General features: G+C 29.0%; 5 protein-coding genes across 6 annotated transcripts; 2 read left to right on the top strand and 3 right to left on the bottom strand.

Annotated features, from left to right (window-relative positions):
* Positions 1–1,113: 1,113 nt before the first annotated feature.
* Positions 1,114–3,625, top strand: LOC130673212 (uncharacterized). Its single transcript, XM_057478168.1, has 3 exons — positions 1,114–1,979; positions 2,802–3,086; positions 3,158–3,625. The coding sequence occupies exons 1-3, from the start codon at positions 1,277–1,279 to the stop codon at positions 3,538–3,540; spliced, it is 1,371 nt and encodes a 456-aa protein (XP_057334151.1). The 5' UTR covers positions 1,114–1,276; the 3' UTR covers positions 3,541–3,625.
* A 1,376-nt stretch (positions 3,626–5,001) lies between these two features.
* LOC130673501 (juvenile hormone esterase-like) lies at positions 5,002–8,149 on the bottom strand. The gene is made up of 6 exons (XM_057478524.1): positions 7,874–8,149; positions 7,670–7,807; positions 7,242–7,584; positions 6,089–6,288; positions 5,417–6,015; positions 5,002–5,333 (listed from the first exon to the last, which is right to left on the bottom strand). Exons 1-6 carry the CDS (start codon positions 8,066–8,068, stop codon positions 5,132–5,134), a joined length of 1,677 nt encoding a protein of 558 aa, XP_057334507.1. The 5' UTR covers positions 8,069–8,149; the 3' UTR covers positions 5,002–5,131.
* A 3,379-nt stretch (positions 8,150–11,528) lies between these two features.
* LOC130673145 (NF-X1-type zinc finger protein NFXL1) lies at positions 11,529–15,966 on the top strand. Its single transcript, XM_057478075.1, has 3 exons — positions 11,529–11,905; positions 11,973–12,085; positions 13,739–15,966. The coding sequence occupies exons 1-3, from the start codon at positions 11,624–11,626 to the stop codon at positions 15,840–15,842; spliced, it is 2,499 nt and encodes an 832-aa protein (XP_057334058.1). The 5' UTR covers positions 11,529–11,623; the 3' UTR covers positions 15,843–15,966.
* On the bottom strand, positions 15,953–20,285 carry LOC130673146 (probable flavin-containing monoamine oxidase A). Of its 2 annotated transcripts, XM_057478077.1 has the most exons (7): positions 19,891–20,285; positions 18,282–18,502; positions 17,921–18,196; positions 17,739–17,835; positions 16,766–17,227; positions 16,546–16,689; positions 15,953–16,092 (listed from the first exon to the last, which is right to left on the bottom strand). In XM_057478077.1, exons 1-5 carry the CDS (start codon positions 20,039–20,041, stop codon positions 17,214–17,216), a joined length of 759 nt encoding a protein of 252 aa, XP_057334060.1. In that variant the 5' UTR covers positions 20,042–20,285; the 3' UTR covers positions 15,953–16,092; positions 16,546–16,689; positions 16,766–17,213. The 2 variants fall into 2 exon arrangements, with proteins under 2 accessions (XP_057334060.1, XP_057334059.1); XM_057478076.1 differs by lacking the exons at positions 17,739–17,835; positions 17,921–18,196 and having other exon boundaries at positions 15,963–16,092.
* Positions 20,286–20,675: 390 nt separating this feature from the next.
* LOC130673147 (uncharacterized) lies at positions 20,676–22,025 on the bottom strand. Its single transcript, XM_057478078.1, has 4 exons — positions 21,602–22,025; positions 21,109–21,180; positions 20,942–21,031; positions 20,676–20,859 (listed from the first exon to the last, which is right to left on the bottom strand). The coding sequence occupies exons 1-4, from the start codon at positions 21,773–21,775 to the stop codon at positions 20,803–20,805; spliced, it is 393 nt and encodes a 130-aa protein (XP_057334061.1). The 5' UTR covers positions 21,776–22,025; the 3' UTR covers positions 20,676–20,802.
* Positions 22,026–22,414: the final 389 nt, after the last annotated feature.

Below are 22,414 nucleotides of genomic sequence, written 5' to 3'. Positions count from 1 at the left end.
GAAGGTTTTAGTACCGGAAGTTTCATTAATTTAAACATATTTCGTAATATATCGACATGTATAATAGTCATTTCAAGGTACTAATCAATTATGCCTGTGCAAAACAATTTAATTTTAATTGCTTACAAGTTTATTATGAAATTTTTTATTTTAAATTTTTTTCATAAAGAAGTTAAAAAAAAGAATACATTTAGTCGTCACAAAACTGACGTCTCTTTCATGAAATCTTCAAGAACTATTAATTAAGAGTTCTTAAAAATGACACATTTAAGAAGTCATTATAAAACTTCTTGAGGACGCCTTCAAAAAAACCAAGTAAAGCGGTCATTCCGACTCGAATGCTGCCGGGGTAAGAAATAATTTGTTTGTATTTAACAAATAGTTCTTACTATTTAAGAAATATTTTTTAAATACAAAAAAATGATGTTTGAGACATTATTTCTTAAATACTAAGAAATATTTTTAAATGCTAAGAAATTCTTTTATCAGTGTACACCAAATACCGTGTTAAATTTATGTGGTGTCAAGAAAAAAGTTTGCACCGTCAAGCGTGTAAATGTGTAATTTATGATAATTTTGCGTTAAGAAAAATAATCATAGATATATTTAAATGTTCAAAATACTATTTAATATCTAAACAAAATTAATATAGTTATCGATTAAGTATAGTTAAAAATCTTTAATGATCATTTTTGATTATTTAAAATTATAACGAGTAACACGGAATGGTGTAAAAAAGTATATTACACCATGTTAAAATTACATGGATGGATAATTTACATCGAGGATTTCTTACTCCGTTATTTCACACTACATGGCCGTGTAAAGTTCTCGGGGGTCATTTTTACACCAATATTTTTTACCGTATAGTAAATAAATGTATTTTTATCGCGGAAGATTATATTTGATCTTGGCACACTATTTACTGGGGCACTGTATTCATGTCTATTCACGTGCTCATGGCCGTATATATATATATATATATATATATATATATATATATATATATATATATATATATATATTCTGTGTGTATTTGTACTTCTTATATGTAAAGATCTATACTTACGATATTGTTTCCAAGTACAAACGCGCATGGTTTACTAACAAATTTGATTTTTTTGAATACGTATTATAATATTTTGATTTGTGATCACAGAAAACAGTAGCTTCATAATTGTATCAATAAATAAACAAACAAACATATAAAATAAAATAATATTCCTAACCTTCATTATATATATTATATTACTAATTGTATTTAAATTTTATTATAATGGTTGTTTTTTATGGATCAATTGAATTAATAATATTGATGAGAATATCAAATAGTTTATTATTATTATTAAATGGTACCTCAAAGGAATTAGGAGAACCATGGGAAGATTATGATGATCCGATATTGGGGATCCCTATTAAATTTTCAAGCATCGAAACAAATATATCCAGTGTAATGAAGAGCGATAAAAAACTACCATCCGAACCAGATTACAATCCAATATTAGGTGAACCTTTCATCAAATCGACAACAGAGTCAATGATTAATCAATTATATCTTTTAACTCAAGACAATAATTTAAAGGAATCATTTTTTTTAAATTGGGATTATAATAGAGCTATTCTTGATATTGCATATTATTTACGTTCCCATAAATTTAATGATTTCGATCGCCGTTATTACAATAATATTAACGATTATGAAGATACAGGTAATCGATTATATAAAGAATTTACAAAACCACCATTGAGATCACTACATTGGGAAGTTTATAAATATTGCAATGGAGGTTTCTTTCAATGTCTTAAATATATTGACAGTATTGTTGAAAAAACATCACCTAGACGTATTGATGATACAACATACGTAATTATTCAAAATAACTGGAATACAGTAACTCATAGCGAACAAATAAATATAACAGACAATGAATGTAAATCTGCTCGTGATAAAAATTATTCACCATTTCATGGACCTCTTGGTAATATTATTTTATTTAATTCATGCCGAAGAATACGCCGCTAACTAGCTAAGGTCAGCCTCATAAAATTTTATATTAAAATACAATCCTTTTTGATTGGTCAAAAGAGTGGTTTAATATATATTAAAACACTCATTTATTTTTTTCAAATCATTGAATTTTAGTGAAATGGGCGGAGTATATCCCTACTCAATAATTCAAGCCAATAAGTTATCTATCACTTTTCTCTCTTATGACGTCACTTTGAATTTAGCTGCCTTATTAACATGACCAAAATCTCTAGACTGCACATGCGCATTTAATTAATCAGCACACGCATGAATAGATCAAGGCAACGTCAGCTGAATTTCATAACCTTACATATCTCTATTAATTGATACGCCATAACACCAAAGATGACTTTTTTTTATTGAGTTAAGTTTTTTTAAGTGAATAGTACTAAACAAAGTATTCAATTTCCCGAAGTATAAATCTTTTTTAATACTAATAAAGTTAATTATTTTCATTCTCTGACTGCATGACGTTGACTTTAGACATTTAACGGCGTTTTTCTTCGTGCATTCATTACATAAACTATTGTGTACATCTAGCGACATCAAGTATAATATCGATTTCACGTGATGTATGTAGTTAAGTTTGCAAGAGATTGGGCTTTTCTCCGACCATTCTACAATTAAGTCATTACTGCGCATGTGCGTTAATGCAAAGTCATGTACTTTATCATAACCAAGTAGTGGAAGAAAAGTCCATTCTTTTGCAGACTTAACTATAAAATACTATTTATTTTATTTTATATTATATATATGTATGTATGTACCGTAGAACGTTTCCAATGGCGCACATCTATTAGTTATTACATGTGTTGGTATACAATAATAAATAGACCAGAACTTAAGTACTTTAATGAATCTTGTGATAATTTTTCAAATTGTCTTGATGAGAAATATGGTACCAATAATAAAGACCCAAGAGCTAATGATGATATACCATTTTCTTGTGCCTTTTACAGTTTTTGTCCCGATCCTTGTTGTCCTTTGAGGCATGTACTAAGTATACAAGATTGTGTCGAAAGTAAATTCAACCCATGTTCAATTAATTCTCAAGGAGGTAAAAAAAAAGTACATACACACAATCACACATTACTACTGTTATTGTTATAATTACGTTATTTTTTTTAGAATCTGGAAATTGTTACTTTCCTTTTGATAAAAATTATAATTTAAATTCATTAATAAAAAATGAACTAAATATAACTTGTGATTGCCAAGATTCGGGTTACGAATGGTCTTCAAAATTTGGACTATGCGTTGATATTGACGAATGTTCAAAAAAACTTGATAATTGTTCACATACATCTAATACAGTTTGCATTAATTTACCAGGAAGTTTTTATTGTGCTTGTCAGCTCGGTTATATATATAATATAGAAACAGAAAGTTGTCAAGTGAATTGGGGATTTAAAAAAATTTTAATGCAATCGTCATTAATTATTAGTACGACTACGGAAAGTTTATTTGATATCATTGTTAATACTTTAACTAAAAAAATTGATATTTGGTAAAAATGATCATTCGTTTTGGGTAAAATTTTGAAAAGCTCTAAAATATTAGTATTCTAACATATTGTCATTAATAATATCGTTCTTGTTTCCATTATTGTCTATTTATATATTATTATTATTCGATTAATATCTAAATATAAAATATGGTGAGCTGTTTAAATTTTTATTTATTCCATGTTGACAGTCGATAAACTTACCTTGTACTCCTGTCCATGAGGGGTTAAATGGGAAACTCATACACGGAGATAAATGTCAAGTAAATATGCCTACGCAGTATAGTATTACCCTGCCTAAAAAATTCGATAGATTCCGTATGTATAAGCCCTGTTTAGAAAATCTCATAGAATCCATTAGATTCTCATAAATTCCTATAGAAATTTTATATGAATGAATGAATTCTATGAGAAGTGCTGTAGTTTATAGGGGCTTATACATACAGCTATAAGAATCTATCGGATTTTTTAAGTAGGGAGGCCCTATACTTAACTATAGCACTTTTCATAGAACTCATTAATTCTTATCAAATTTCTATAGGAATTTACGAGAATCGTATGGATACTATGAGATTTTCTAAACAGGGTAATTACATTACTCTATAGTTTGTATAAGCAGTCACATAAGAGTGGCGTGACACAAACTATAGAGTAATGTCATGATTACTATGCTGCATACAGTGCTGCCAGAACGTACGATATTTTTACCCCCTCCTGCCATTACACACCATGCTATTTCACTATAGAATGGGGTAAAAATATCGCACGATCTGGCAGCACTGTCTGCATAGGTATATTTACTTGACATTTCTCTCCATGTAGGAATCCATATAGGAAAGTATGGATTTATGTAAGAATCCATAGGAATTAATATAGGAGTGTATAAATTTATATAAGAATCCATGTACGAACTTCCCATAAGAACTTGTATAGATTGATTTCTTTGTGGAAAATTCATATAGGAATTTGGGTTTTTATAGAATCCGGGATATCTGGATGTCAATGTCTGTCCCCTGATTAAACAACTGAATTCGATCGAATTTAACAGAATTAAATTTTTAATCCTATTTAATTCAGATAAATTTTGTTAATTCGGTACCTAACTTAAAAATAAATTCTGTCTAATTCGGCAGGAAAACCAGAATTTGTCCAAATTAAAACGAATTTGAATAATTCTATTCGGTTTAATTCTAATTAATTCGAAAATAATTCTCCGATTTCTGGTTCTGAATCCGAATTAAACTGAATTAAACCGAATTTGAAATTTTTAAATCGGTTTTATTCTGCTCAATTCAAATTCAAATTTTCAATTCAGTTGAATTCTATTTTGCAGAATCCGACAGAATATAACAAAATTAAAATTTTTAATTCGGTTGAATTCAGTTGTTTAATCAGAGTCATCTATTGATACGCGTATATGAATAGTAAAACAGATTAATATTTTATTAGCAGGGTATACTTTTTAACAAACAATTTATTAATTGAAGCTCTTTATATCAGTATTTGTAATAAGTTATTGATTTATTAATCAACTCAAAAATATAACATTTTTATAGCGATCACAAACAATGTTAATAAACTACAAAATTGTTTGTGATTTATTTTAAGAGACTAGATGAACATCCATTGTCATAGTCACGTAGCGGATCAATTAGTAGTTGTGCAGTTTTTAGTAAAGGACTTATTGGTCTTTCTCCAATAAAATACTCATTATTATTTATATCTAAACAAGTGCCTGCGGAACCTGAAGCTGGCCAAGTAATATTTAATATAGGATCTGATGCATTCGGCGTAGGATTTCTAATCAACAACAACAACAATAATAATAATATAAAATTATAATAATAATATTAATTAAATAATTATAAAATAAATTTATTTACCCATATTTAGCAAAATTAGTCCACATTCTAACCATTTTATTACGTTGTTCAAAAATTTGACTATTTGGATCGAGACTTTGATCTTTATCAGAAACCCAAAAAATATGGGCAATATCATCGGAATGTGCTGTTCCATTTAAAAAATTACCTTCAACTTTATGAAGCGCCTCAGGATAATCAAACTTATTATGATAATAATAAATCGGAGCTTCACTACTTTTATCCAAATAATATTGTGTACGGTCAATACCATCTTTAAATAGTATATCAGTTGTCACATTCAATGCAGCATAAATAACATCGGATGTTAAATCACCCAAACCACTTAAACCCGTTGCTAATATATCATCTAATACTTTAACATCGTCAATTTCCCGCAATAGAGGTATATCAATTAATTCGGCAATTGTATCATTGATAACTTGTATAAATGTTGTTACACTTGATGCAAAAGACAATGTTTCTACTTCAACAAATCCAATTATCTGCGGCACTTTATTGTAATCGCCAGATTTATATTTTTTTAATGAACATTCATTCAAAAATGGTTTATCAGTTACTTTAGTATCTTCAATTGTTGGATTAAATGGCAAATCAAGCTTTTTAAAATTTATTATCAAGTATTATTATTATTGAATATATATATAAATACTATACATATCAAAAACTTACAAGTGTCATATTTTTAGTTGCTAAAATAATATCTTCAGCCGTTACTGAATATAATTTATTTAAAAGAACTGTTTTATTATTCGTTTCAACTCCTAATATTTTTCCAATATAAAAACTTCGTGAAACGGCTTGATCTGGCCGATAAAATGCCCAAAGATTAAGTGGTGTACCACTCATATATATAGCACCATTGAACAATCCTAATTGATATATATATATATTCCAGGTAAAAAAAATTATACACGGAAAGATTGGAACCCGACTGGTTACTGTTCCGCACCCGACTCAGTACGGTGCTGGAAAAAATGCTCGGTTGTGGTGCAGCACCACACTGATTACTGTGCGGAACCTGACTGAGTGATATGCGCACACGACTCAGTCAGGTTCCGCACAGTAATCAGTGTCATGCTGCACCACAACCGAGCATTTTTTTCCAGCACCGTACTGAGTCGGGTGCAGAACAGTAACTACTCGTGTTCCAATCTTTCCGTGTATATAACTATATATGATTATTAGGGTGATTCGTTTTGAACGATTATTTTTTATTTTTTCACTCCCACTTAAAAATATTGTTACAGACATTGAAAAAAAAATCCCTGCAAGTTTCAGCCCTTAATTTTAATTTCAAGTACTTTATATTTGATTTTGAAGTTTTCCCATTTGAAATACATAGAAAAGTTGGGATTTCTTTGTTTAATTTTCTATAACTCAGCCGCATTTTAAGTTATCGGGTCGCCATTTGCGGCATTTTTTAGGCAATTTGATACTCTTCAAAAGTCTTCTTAATAGTTTTACTCGGACTCTAATCATTTTTTCTGTATTGGTACTGAACATAATTTTTTTAATAATAATTTGGGTTTTTAGTTGATATTAACTAAATAACGAAATTTACAGAAAAAGTGCAGATGACGAATTTTTAGGAAATTTTATTCGCTACAAAAAAGGTCCTTTTAGTTAAGTGGCTCAAGTTCTTCGTTCACGTGATATAGGGATTTTAGTAATTTGGTATATAAAATATTTGTCAAAAATTTTTCCGTTCATCAATTTGACCCCTTCTGATTTGACGTATAATTATATATAATTTTTTTTTACCCGAGATCATAAACATTGTTATTATTATTATCATAATCATTATCATTATTATATTAAATACCTGTTGAAAGATCAGAAAGTACATGAAATCCAACAGATGCTGACCCCGCACTTTGACCAAAAATAGTAACTTTATCTGGATCTCCACCGAAATGAATTATGTTACGTTTTACCCATTGTAATGCAAGATTTTGATCTTTTAATCCTGCATTGCCAGTTGCATTTTCATGATCTAATGACAAAAAACCCAATGCTCCTAAACGATAATTCATTGCAACAAGTATCACATCCTCCTCAATAATAAAATCTGGTCCATATTTTGTGCTATTAATATACCCAGTGACAAATGCTCCACCATAAATCCATACCATTACTGCACGTGCTTTTGTGTCATTTGAATTTATCTTTTTAAATTTATACATACATTATATACCTTAATTGATTTATTTTTAAATAATGATAATAATAATAAATAGTAATAATAATAACTTTAGGTGTGTAAACATTGAGATAAAGACAATCTTCACTTCCAGCAAAATAGCTTTCATCATAATTCCATTGGGGACAAACGCTTGCTTCTTTTGTCGTATTCAAAACACCTTCCCAATCATCAACTTCCACCGGAGGCTTTAATTTTATTATTAATTTTTTTTTTTTTTCAAATAATAATAATAATAATAATATAAAACTTACTTTAAATCTTAAATAACCGATTGGCGGTTTACCATATGGTATGCCAGCAAAATAGGAATATTCAACTTTTTTTACTACAGTCGTTAAAATTTTTCCCTGTACTGAACCTTTGTCCGTTTTTATTATTTCTGATGGTACAAGTTGGTAAGAATCATTAATTAATGAAAGTAAAATAATTAAAAAACTTAAGTACATATTTATTGAGTTTGTTTAATGGAAGCAGAGAAAAGCTTAAACAACGATTATTGTTTGACTATTCAACAAACTCTGTAGAGAAAAATGTAATACTTCTTTCAACATTTTCCTTAAATTTATTATAATTTAATGTAAAAAACTTGTCCAATAAATAATACTCATTGTTAACTGATATGTCGAGATATGTAGACAGTAAAACTATATCAATAGCTCAATGACATTTTGACAATAAAAAATGAAACTTATAATATATAATTAAGTATATTGACGATAAATTTTATGAAAGCAGGGAAAACATTAAGCAATAATTACTGTTTGAATATTCAACAAACTCTAAAGAGCAAAATTTAATACTTTTTTTGACGTTTTCCTCAATATTATTTAACTCAGTGGAAAATACTAGTGCAATAAATAATACCTATATTATTAACTGATATGTCTTGATGGGCAGATAATAAAACTACCAATAGCTCAATGACATCCAGACAATAAAAAATGAAACTATACCGCCTTACAAACGATCAAAAATTATGCTTTTTTAAATTACATGCAGGACATCTACCTTGATATCATATTTCAATTACATGAAATCCTTATGAAAAGTCGGTTTGCAAGTAAACTACCTTAAGCATATTATGATGATAAATTTTTTTAGATCTATATTTGTTTTAAATATACATATATATATATTAGGGTGGTCCGTTTGGAACGACTATTTTTTTTTTTTCGCTCCCACTGAAAAATATTGTTGTAGACATTGAAAAACAAATTCTCTGAAAGTTGTAGCTCTTAATTTTAATTCTAAACACTTTACATTTGATTTTGAAATTTTCCCATTTAAAATACATGGGAAAGTTGGGATTTTTTTTTTAATTCACTATAACTCAGCCGCATTTTAAGTTATCGGGTCGCCGTTTGCGGCATTTTTTAGGTAATTTGATACTCTTCAAAAGTTTCCTTAATAGTTTTACTCGGACTTTAATTGTTTTTTCTGTATCGGTTCTGAAAATAATTTTTTTAATAATAATTTGGGTTTTTAGTTGATATTGACTAAATAACGAAATTTACAGAAAAAGTGCAGATAACAATTTTTTAGGAAATTTTATTCGCTACAAAAAAGGTCCTCTTAGTTAAGTAGCTTAAGTTCTCCGTTCACGTGATATAGGGATTTTAGTAATTTTGTAAATAAAATATTTGTCAAAAATTTTTCCGAATTTCATCAATTTGACCCCTTCTGATTTTAATGACTGGATTAAATTAATGAATGGAAAATTATTTACTGATTTAAAATTGAAATGAAATAGCATTTGGTGGAATTTTTAGACAAATATTTTATTTACAAAATAACTGAAATCCCCATATCACGTGAACGAAGAACTTGAGCCACTTAACTAAGAGGACCTTTTTTGTAGCGAATAAAATTTCCTGAAAAATCGTTATCTGCACTTTTTCCGTAAATTTCGTTATTTAGTTAATATCAACTACAAACCCAAATTATTATTAAAAAAATTATTTTCAGAACCAATATAGAAAAAAAATTAGAGTCCGAGTAAAACTATTAAGGAGACTTTTGAAGAGTATCAAATTACCTAAAAAATGCCGCAAACGGCGACCCGATAACTTAAAATGCGGCTGAGTTATAGAGACTTAAAAAAAAAATCCCAACTTTCCTATGTATTTTAAATGGGAAAACTTCAAAATCAAATGTAAAGTGTTTAGAATTAAAATTAAGAGCTACAACTTTCAGAGAATTTTTTTTTCAATGTCTACAACAATATTTTTCAGTGGGAGCGAAAAAAAAAAAAATAGTCGTTCCAAACGGACCACCCTAATATATATATATATATATATATATAAATATATATATAGTGCGCATCATTGATTCGTACCGGTTGAAAATTTTATGGTAAAATAGAAAAATCAAAATTTCGACATCTGTAAATAAAGAAATCAATAAAAAGGAAATCTTTATAATATGCATCAATTTAAACAAGATTGAAAAAATAATTCACTGAAAGTAAATAACTCAAAATATCAATCACGATTAAAATAGAAATTAAAAATATTAGCAATTAAAATTATTACACACTTTATAAAATAAATAAAAGTAAAATTATAATATTAAAAAAAAAAGACAACAATATCATTGGATAATTCAAAAATTTATCAAATATAAATATAGACATTGGATAAAATAAAATGAGCTGAATTCAGAGAAGTTTGTAAAAAGACATTTGAACATTTATATTTATGAAAATATTGACAGTTATTAATGAATTCTTAAACAATAGACATCTATAAATATTAGACTGGGCCAAAAAAATCGACTATTTTTTTTTTTTTAACGATACTGTGGAAATATTATTTGGGATGACAAAAAAAAATTATTGTGAAAATTTGAGCCCTTAATTTTGATATTAAGAGGGTGTATCATCGCAATTTTTTATTTTTTTTTAATGAGCGGGTTTTTGTCTCATAACTCTCAAACCACCGAGATAAACGAAATCGACTTAGATGCATTTTTTGAAGGAAATTTAATGCTCTACAAAAAAAATCTGATTGAAATTTTTCGTCAGATGAACCGTTTCCTTATAATCATGCTTTGAACATTGGTATGATTTTAAAATTTGATTGTTCAACTTTGGAATTTTGTAATTCATGTAAAAATTAGTTTCTGGGAAAAGACAATGATTATTCTTGAAGGAAATTGAATGCTCTACAAAAAAAGTCTCTTAACAATTTTCGCTAAATTCACTCCTTCAAAAGTTATTCAAGGTTGAAGTTATGTAAAACGACTTCAATAATCTTGGTTCATTTGACGACAAATTTCAATCAGACCTTTTTTGTTGAGCATTCAATTTCCTTCAAAAAATATATCTGAGTCGATTTCGTTTATCTCGATGGATTGAGAGTTATGAGACAAAAACCCGCTCATTTAAAAAAAATCGAAAATTGCGATGATACACCTCTTAATATCAAAATTAAGGGCTCAAATTTTCACAATAATTTTTTTTTGTCATCCCAAATAATATTTACACAGTATCGTTAAAAAAAAAAAAATAGTCGATTTTTTTGGCCCAGTCTAATAAATATAGACCCGCAAATTTAGAAACCCGTGATTCTAGACATCTGTAAATTTTGATTCATATATAAATTCATAAATTTAAATAAGAATACAATTAAATATATAATTGCTTGCAATTTACGAGCTAATAAAAAATTAAAACAAAGTAGTTGTAGTTAACAGTAACACGAGCTGAAAGTTGTCGACAAATTTTTCGGAAAGTTGCCGTCAACTTATGGAAGTGCCGACTTTGGCGGCCAACTTTTTTAATTTATAATTTATCACCAGTCGATAAGTATCCATGTAAAAACATATACATACATAATATCACCTCTATTCCTCACTAGATGGAATTAAAGTATTTTTATATCTGTAAATTATCAATAATAGCTCAACAAAAACATAAAAGCATAGCATAGCTTTGACCATAACGCATAACCTTGTTTATTGCCGGTTCTAATTTGAATAAGTGTTTTATTTAAATATAAATAATGAAAAAATTCAAGCGTGCACAGGCCGAAAATCAAGCGTCTATTCAGAGATATTTGAATAAAAATACAATTGAATCATCTAGTGATGACGACGACGATGATGATGAAGATAAAATTACTAACAATACCGAGCGATTACAGCAAGCTGTTAATAAAACATTATCATCTTATCAATTCGAGGGTGGCGATGGTGAAAAAACTTTGTCATATTTAACAGAAATATTTCAATCGGGCGGAGCCGTCTGTTTGATTTGCATTTCAACTGTTAAAAAATCTGATCCCGTAAGCAATCATATATTTTTAATAATTCTTTTCTTGAGTAAAAATTGATAATTTTTTTATTCTAAAGATATGGAGCTGCGGGACGTGTTATTCATTCATGCATTTAACGTGCATTCAACACTGGATACGAGACAGTTTGATATACAAACAAGAAAAAGGAATAGATAAATTATGGGCCTGGTAAATTTATTATTTTTATTTTTTACTGTTTACTATTAACTTTTTTGGTAATTATGCAAATTTTAGAAGTCTGAAAAATAATTTATTATTAATACAGTACTTTTTTTTTAATGCGCAGCAAAAAAAAATTTCTCGAAGTTTGAGCCCTTAATGTTTTTATTTTTATTGTATTTTTAAATTTACCCTCTAATTAACAGAGTAAATAATTTACAGTTTAACTTTAAGATCTATTAGCATAACAAAATAATTTTTCATGACGTAATTTTGTAGAAAATCAAGACCTACAAAAAAGTTTCTGAGACTTGACGCGCTAATTTTTATAATTTCAAAATTACGAGCATGTAAATTTTAATTTTAATGAAATATATCGATATCGAAATCTTTGATTTGCATAATTGCCGGTACTATAAAAAATTTAATAGTGTCTTATACATCAAGTGGTATAATACTCGATATCACTAGATGTATACAATAGTTTATGAAATAAATGCACGAAGGAAAACGCCGTTAAATGCCTAAAGTCAGCGACATGCAGTCAAACTTATGAAAATAATTTAATTTATTATTATTAAAAACGATTTATGCTTCTGGAAGTTGAATACTTTGTTTAATACTATTCACTTAAAAAAACTCAACTTAATAAACAAAGTCATCTTTGGTGTTATGCCTAGTGATGTGAAGCTGACCGTCTGGTCATTTTTGGACCGTCACATCATGGTCACAAGACCGTCAGCGGACCGTTCATAAAATTATTTTTTTATTAACAAAAAAAGGGATTGGCTCGGACAATTATATGCCCATACTGCCGTTACATAAACTCACATCAACTCCTCGCTTACGTTCATAAAATGACGGACCGTCACGGTTGTGGCGACATCTTACAAAAGCCATCATAACTTTTATACGAATTCAAATTTTGAAACCGCCATTTTTTAAAAATACCACAAGATAAGAATAGGAAGGGAAAAATAAATTTTTCAATCATTTACAAAAAAAAAGATTACGTCCAATCATCTAGCCGGTTGTGACTGACAAAATTCTTAATTAAACGTTAATTTGTGACAAAAAATTTTTTGACGGTCCGAAATGACGGACTCTGACCGAAAAATTTGTGACGGTCATTTCGCATTAGAACAGGCTCGTCATTGAGGTCCGTCGGTCTCAAGACCCTCAACGAACCGTCTTGTGACCAAAACTCAAAATGACGGTCATTCCGCATCGCTAGTTATGTCGTATCAATTAATAGAGATATGTAAGGTTATAAAATTTATCTGACGTTGGCTTGATTAACACATGCGTGTGCTGATTAATTAAATGCGCATGTGCAGTCTAGAGATTTTGGTCATGTTAATAAGGCAGCTAAATTCAAAGTGACGTCATAAGAGAGAAAAGTGATAGATAAGTTATTGATTTGAATTATTAAGTAGGGATATACGTCGCCTATTTCACTATAATTCAGTGGTTTAATATAAAAATGAGTGTTTTAATATAAATAAACCACTCTTTTGACCAATCAGAAAGGATTGTATTTTAATATAAAATTTTGCGATGCTGACCTTAGCCAGTTAGCGGCGTATTCTTCGGCATGAGTTGCATAAATGTAATTTAATAGCACAGTAGTTTATTAACAAGAAAAAAAATTTCTCTACTCAGTCCCAAATGCCGTCGAGACTATCCCGACTCCGAGGCACCAACAAACTACTATTGCTTTTGCGGTAAAACAATAAATCCACCTTACCAACCATGGACAATACCACACTCATGCGAAGAAACTTGCGGTAAATTATTACAGCCACCATGCGGTCATTCTTGTATTCTACTTTGTCACCCGGGACCATGTCCGCCATGTCCAAAAATGGTTACGACAGCCTGTTATTGCGCTAAAAAACCCCCGCAACCACGTCGCTGTAATGCTAAATACTGGAGCTGTGGAAGCCCTTGTAGTAAAGTTCTTCCCTGCAATCATAAATGCCCAGAAATTTGTCATTCGGGAGCATGCCCACCTTGCAATACTTCCGTAACTGTTCCCTGTCACTGCACTGCCCAAACTAGTACAAAAAAATGCACTGAATCTTCATGGAGATGCGACAAACCATGCAACAGATTATTCCCATGCAAAATTCACCAATGCCTGGAACTCTGTCATCTCCCCGCTGATTGTGGTGACTGCCCATTAGCTAAAAATCGCACCTGCCCATGTGGTAAAAAACGATATCAAGTATCATGTGCACAAGCTACTGTACCAACATGCGGTGATACATGCGGCAAATTATTGAACTGCAAATCGCATTACTGTAGCATGCGTTGTCATCCAGACTCTTGCGGTCAATGTCTGGAAGTTGTATCAAAGAAATGCCGTTGCGGCAGTTTCACCAAAGAAATGGCATGCACTAAAGAATATCATTGTAACAAAAAATGCACTCAAATGCGTCAATGCGGCCGGCATCAATGCAACAAAAAATGCTGCGACTGTATAGCAACAAACAATTACAATACTTGTGAAAAAATTTGCGATAATCAATTGAATTGTCATAAACATAAATGCCCAATGCGTTGTCACAGTGGGCCCTGTTATCCATGTCCGCGAACAAACGTCATACAATGCCGTTGCGGTGGCTCTAAAATAACGGTCCCTTGCGGTACAACCAAACGTATAAAGCCGCCCAAATGCACTAAATTATGCAAAATACCTCCAGATTGTCATCACAGTAAACGGGAATCCCATAAATGTCATCAGGGGCCTTGCCCACCGTGTCGTAAAATTTGCGGGCTTGTATACAAACAATGCGGCCATGATTGTAAAGTCGTTTGTCACACCAACGTATGGACCAAAGTACTCGTTAATGGTTCCCATCAACCAGCAGGTCCTTGGGAAACACCCAAAGAAGCGTTGCAGCTTAAAACCTTTCCCTGTCCACCTTGTGAAGTTTCTGTCATGGTGACTTGTCTTGGTGGCCATGAAACCAAACCCTGGCCGTGTTACAAAGCTACGCCTACTTCTTGTTTACGTGTTTGCGGGCAATTGTTGAAATGCAGTAACCATACATGCCAATTGCTTTGCCACAAGTTGAATGATCGTGGTGATGGTCCAGGAAATAGTAATCAGCTTTGTATGCAATGTGAATTACCTTGTTTGCTACCAAGACCTCAAGGTTGTTCTCATGCATGTCCAAAACCTTGTCATCCAGCGCCTTGTCCAGATTGTAAACAGATTGTTAAAGTTCCCTGTCATTGTGGTATCAATAGCCTGTACAAACGATGTTCCGAACTAACCAATGCAACATCAGAACAGAAAAATGAATTACTGAAATGTGGGAATCAATGTCCGCGTAATTACTTATGTGGGCATCGTTGTATTGACGATTGTCATCCTGGCCCATGTCGTGGTCAAGAAAATTGTGACAAACGTGTGAAGATAACGTGCAGCTGTACAAGAATAAAGAAGAATTTTATGTGCATTGATGTACAAAATGGTAAAGCGGTCGTGCGATGTGATGACCGATGCGAGGCACTGAAAATTGAGAAAGAAAAATTACGTCAAGCTGAATTAGAGAAGAAGAAACGTGAAGAAGAAATAAGAAACCAAAAAGAAATCGAAAAATTTGAACGTAAATTCAAACCAAAACGTAAGAATATTAAAGTTGACAACAACCATGACGAAGACCATGAGCATCAATATCTCTTTATAAAATTTATGGTACTAGGAATTGGTTTGAGTATGATGGTATATCTTGTTACAATTTATTTAAATCAGTAAATTACTAAATTTATACGGTTTTTTTAAATTTTATACAATTTACCAAAGATCGTGTTATGTTGTGTAGTTGAATGATGTAATGGTTAATAAATAAATTAATACAACGATATTTTTTATTGTTTATTTTTTTGATGTATACGTTTTCCATATTAATGTTAATAAAATAGCTAAATTTGTAAAAAGAATAATTGAATGGACGTATTTGAACTGAGTGTAGACTTTCTTTTTTGGTTGATAACCTTTTTGTGGTCTGAAAAATATCAAAATTTATTTATTTCGTTTTTTTATGGATCTGACGTACTCTAAATAATCTTTATTCGGAACAATAATTAAGAGCATTCTCAGACAATGTCGGTAGTGCCTGAACGGCACAAAAAATTGTTGACTTTTTGTTGAATTTAAGTTAACTATTAGTTCCATGATAACAAATTGTCGCCTTGAATTTAACAAAAAGTCAACAATTTCTTTTATGCCGCTTAGGAGGGAGTGATTGCACTTCATAGTTTTGAATTGTGTAAGAGGTTAGAAAATGGGCCACTTGGGTACGGCCATTTTGGGTATCCCTATCCAAAAGTTCCCATTTGAGTGGATTCTATGGGAACTTTTGGATGGGGATTGGAACTAAAAGTTCTCAGCTCGGATTCAGGCGCGAGTTTCCTTTTTTTTTTTTTTTTTTTTTTTTTTTTTTTATTAATATACTTACATATATTTCATAATTTCATGTATTTCTAACGCTTGTGGTCGTGCATAATGGAGTAACAAACAGGCAACATGTTCACCAGCCCCAATCGCACCATCAGCAGTACCAGGATTAGTTTTAGAATATTCACTAGCTGCGAAATAAATTCTAAAAATTTTATTTCTTTTATTTTTTTAAGTAAAAACAAATGGCCTTCAATATTTAAAAAAAATGTTATATTTACTTTTGTGTTGGATTTAATAACGGATTATGATGATTCGCTGCTGAACAAGGTTTTAAAACGTTAATTGTACTGTGACAATTTATTTCAGTGTACTGTAAAAATTTTTCCGCTTCTTTGGTACCAAATGATTGATTTAAGGCTTTAAATAAATTTATTTTACCAGAAAATAAATTTTCAGATTTATTTATGAAACCAGCAAGCAAATTCAAATCTTTGTCTTCTTGCGATGCATCATAACATAATTTTAAGTTTACTTTTTTATTAAAAATAGTCATTACACTGCCGGAATAATTATTAACCCAAAATGGCGATTTGTAGGTTAGTTCAAAATATATCGAAGGCTCGGAGAAATAGAAAGATTGAATTTTAATGAAATTTAATAAATTTTTATCATAATTTGTTGATTCTATCACGATACTAGAACTTTCTGGTGGTGGTACTGCAATAATTACATAGTTACACCTACAAATAAATTAATACATGAGCGTAAGTATCGAAAAAAATTGAAAAATATTTTTCTTTTTAATATTTTGAGTAATTTTTTTTATAATGTATGACTATTATAATATTTGTTCACGTTTTCTCTATCATCTGATATATTTTTTTTATTAAGATATACAAAATAAAATAATTTTTAAACCATTTAAAAATTCCAAGTGAACGTTTTTATTTTCGTCGCCATAATTCATCATGGCGGAGATTAAAAGAAATTTATCATAAAAAAATATTTTAGATGATAATTTTCAAATAAAAATTACAATAAATTTTATTCAATTTTTAAGTAATGATTAGAATAATGTTTGAATAAAATTGACTGGTTTAAATAATTTTCAAAATATTTAATAATACGGAGTGGGCAGTTTTCATTTTTTTTTTACTATTGAGTTCTCTAAATAATTAAATATTCTAAAAATTATAAAATTTAATTACTTATATGTTTTTAATGAGGTAATAATTTGAATACCAATATCACCTTGATTTATTTTTTTAACATTTTCTGAATAATTGATTGATCCATTTTTTTCTAGAATTTCATTTCGCAATCGATTAATTACTTGTCCGATTCCTCCCTTATGTGAAGAAAAACATTAGAGGTGAAAAAAAATTTTTATTATTTAATAAAAAAAAAAAAAATAACAAAATAAGTAAACTCACTTCAATAAAAAATCGTGTATTATTATCAAATAAATAATTAAGACGTTTGAAAAAACCGCCAGAATTATTTAACATAACAAATAACCATAAACAAGATACATTATTTAAATTACTGATTCCACAAATTAATGAAATATAACTTCGACAAATTAATCGTGCACGTGAAGAAAATATTGTTCCATTAATATAATCATTAACACTCAAACTAGCTAAATATTTTGAATATTCATCTTTTGTGTACTCTTTGAAATTTTTTTTCTTACAAGATAATTCAAGCTTTAATTAAAAAAATTGAATAAATAAATGTTAATTTTTGATTAATTTATTGACAAAAATTACTAAATTAATTTTCAAAAATTACCGATTTAATAAAATAACGAACTTGTGATGATATAATTGATGATTCATCATCATCATTAACTAATTTATTATTTTTAAGATGCAAGGTCAACTTTTTATATTCACTTTTACGTCCATATATTATTGGTATATTTAAATTATTAAGTAAGTTTATGAAATTATTTTGAAATGTATGACCATAAAACCCATTATTTATATTGTTACAACGTCCGCCAATTTCATCTGTCAAATCATAAAAAATAAAAATTGTTTTCAAAGATAATTCCTTGTTCGCTAAAAATAAATCATATAAAGCCATATATACTCTATATGTGCTATAAATATCCACATATAGTTCATAATTGCCGTATATGATCCATATATACCCATATATGGAGTTACCCTGATTAAAAAAGTGAATTGAAAAGTATTGAAAATGATGAGAAATGAATCCTTTCGAATACTTTCTATACCCTAAGGTATTCATTTTGACATAAAATGAATACTTTTCAATCCCAAAATAATAAAAGAATTTCTGAACTTCCGAGGAATTGAAAAAGATTCAAATGAATTGATATTTTTAATCTTTCTGAATCCTTCTCAATACCTCAATAATCCGACATTTCGGATCAAGTGTGGGATTGAAAAAGATTGAAATGAATTGAAATTTTTGAATCTTTCTGAATCCTTCTCAATACCTAAATAATATCACATTTCGGGTCATGTGTGGAATTGAAAAAGATTGAAATGAATTGAAATTTTTGAATCTTTCCGAATCCTTCTCAATACCTAAATAATCTGATATTTCGATCAAGTGTGGGATTGAAAAAGATTGAAATGAATTGAAATTTTTGAATCTTTCTGAATCCTTCTCAATACCTAAATAGTCCGATATTTCGGATCAAGTGTGGGATTGAAAAAGATTGAAATGAATTGAAATTTTCGAATCTTTCCGAATCCTTCTCAATACCTAAATAATCCGATATTTCGATCAAGTGTGGGATTGAAAAAGATTGAAATGAATTGAAATTTTTGAATCTTTCTGAATCCTTCTCAATACCTAAATAGTCCGATATTTCGGATCAAGTGTGGGATTGAAAAAGATTGAAATGAATTGAAATTTTTGAATCTTTCTGAATCCTTCTCAATACCTAAATAATTTCACATTTCGGGTCATGAGTGGGATTGAAAAAGATTGAAATGAATTGAAATTTTTGAATCTTTCCGAATCCTTCTCAATACCTAAATTGAAATGATGAAAGATTGAATTCTTTTCAATACTTTCGAATTCCACTTTGGAATTGGAAAGTATTCAAACGATCGAAATTTCAATTCCATTCAATACTTTCCAAAACCGCCGAGGGATTGAAAAGAATTGAGATAATTTTCAATACTTTTCAATTCACTTTTTTAATCAGGGAATTTATATGATTCATTTATTCCGTACGCAGAGTAATTTTTTTTTAACTCCAGAAGTTTGAGTGGTAGAGTGAATTCGGATTTAAATAAAATTCATATTTACTCCAAATCCACTCCTCATTTTTTACAATATAATATAGTACTTATACATCAATATATAAAATAATTATATAAATATATGTATGTAGTAAATAAATAAAAATAATGATAACCTTTACTTTCAATGATCATTAACGAGAGATTAACATTTTTATTTAATAAATAGTACCCAGCAGTTAATCCTGTTAGCCCACCACCAATAATAATTACGTCATAATGATCTTGATTATTATCATCATAATTAACTTCTATACTTTCTTCCATTAATTGTAATTATATTTATAATTCATCCACATAATATTAATTAATTTCAGAAAAGGTTAGGTATTTATTTATTTTAAAATAATTTGTTTTGTTTACGCGTGCGTTTAATTATTTATGGATTGAAAGTGTATGAAAGATGATACTTATATAAAATAAATAATAAAAAATATTTCAATGCTTATTATTGAGCAGTATATATATTAGGGTGGTCGTTAAAAATTAAATTTTCTCAGGCGCCCCATAAAAAGCTTCTTTTTAGTAAAAAAATACTTGGCGACTTTGGTTTTTTCGTTTTAAGTAAAAAGAACACGTGCCGCAGGACGATCAAAGTTCATTTTTCGATACAATCGCGGTTTTTTTTAAATATCTCATGAAATATACAGATTAAAGGAAAAAATCATAAGAACAATTTCGTAGGAAATTAAATTCTTGACAAAAAAAGTCATGTTCATTTTTTTCATAAAACGTGTATTTATGAAGATATTTGAAAAAACTTTTGTAGATCTTATCAATTGGGCATTTTAATCTGCATATTTCATGAGATATTTAAAAAAAAACCGCGATTGTATCGAAAAATGAACTTTGATCGTCCTGCGGCACGTGTTCTTTGTACTTAAAACGAAAAAACCAAATTCCCCACGTATTTTTTCACTAAAAAGAAGCTTTTTATGGGGCGCCTAAGAAAATTCAATTTTTAACGACCACCCTAATATATATATATACATATATATATTTTAAAATTCGTTTATATATTTTTCGTATTATGGTTCTCTAAATTGTATTAAAACTACAGCATACGTCATAATTGTGTCCAGTATCTGCAATAGTAAAACAATTAATTTTATTAATGAAAATGATTAATTATTAATAATTATTTTTATTATAAATATATATAATTACAGTGAGTAAAAAAGAATTATCGATTGATGTTATATCAAACACACGGCATTCAAATTTTCGTTGCAATAAACTCAGGGATAAACTGCACAGCTGTAATGAATAAGAAAAAAAAAAATTTTTAATAAATATAATAACATAATAAATATAAAATATTAAATTATGTTTACTTTTTCTTTGCTTTCATTGTCTATTGTACACTTATTCTGCAGTACATGTATACAATATGACGTCTTCTTACTCTTAAATTAGAAAAAAAAATATGCCAGTCAATAAGCTTGTCAGTAAATAATTTTTTGTAAAAGCAGGAAAAATTGTATTAACAATAACTCTATTGCTATTTATTTAACCCCCCTCCTCACCGGCATTTGTGATCACTGCTCGATTTTCGGACATGTAATACTTTATTTTAATCAATAAAAATATATAAAAAAAAAACTTCCATTATAATGGTGTAATTTAGAAAATTAATTGCCATTGCGTACTTTTGGTAAAACTGGCTCTAAGGCGAGTTTAAACAGTACCTCTACCTTCCCTAATTAAGAAAAATTATTTGAAATGATTTAAAACAAATTGAAATGAGTTGATATATAGATATACACTAAGCACGGATTAATTGATTTTTCTTAATCAGGGTTAACTGTCTTACATTTATTACTTTACCTGTTTGATTGTTTTTGTGACAATGTTAGTCATAACGATGAATACAAAAATTATCAATACGAGTAACAGGATATCACTCGTGAATTTTTTAAAAAAAGAATTAAAAAATTTTTTAGGCAGATTCCGAAACGTCATTACATTCAATACTCTCGTTCGTCTCGATGTCAACCACATAGTATATATCGTACTTATGCTATATCCACCGAAATAAGTAATTCCCAATAAAATAGGTAATTCATAAAACTTAAAAATTTCACACCATATATCACACAATTCACTATAAATACATTTAATATTATCAAGATCACGAGCTATTGATCCACAAATTATTCTTCTCGTAACTATACTTCTCGGATAACAAATTCCACTACTTATCAACTCGTCATTATCATAATTACTATTATAATCAATTACATTACCCAATTTCAAAATTGAGATATTAATCATTTTGAATTGATTATTAATTATATTAATCACTAATGAGAATTGCATTATCATCCAACTAATTACTAAACTGGGTATGTATTCTAACAGTATAGATGTCCAATGAAATCGTCGTAATCGAAATATTAATAAAAAAAAGGACAATAAAAAATTAATAAATAATATAATATAAAAATTATAATCACTTTTGTAATTATTTTCCGGACAATAAAACTCTTTTAATTTTTTATCTAATTTAATTAATTTTTCAGTTGAGTCTATTACTTTTTTTTTACGCACAATGTAATGGAGCCATGTAATTAACGTTATTAATGTTCCCAAACTTGGGATTATAATAGCAATTATTACAAGGGAATAAAAACTTTCATA

This window comes from Microplitis mediator, chromosome 8 (assembly GCF_029852145.1).
Source record: "Microplitis mediator isolate UGA2020A chromosome 8, iyMicMedi2.1, whole genome shotgun sequence".
Lineage (NCBI taxonomy): Eukaryota > Metazoa > Arthropoda > Insecta > Hymenoptera > Braconidae > Microplitis > Microplitis mediator.
The sequence above is the reverse complement of the archived record's forward strand: the minus strand, read 5'-3'. Positions and strand labels throughout refer to the sequence as shown.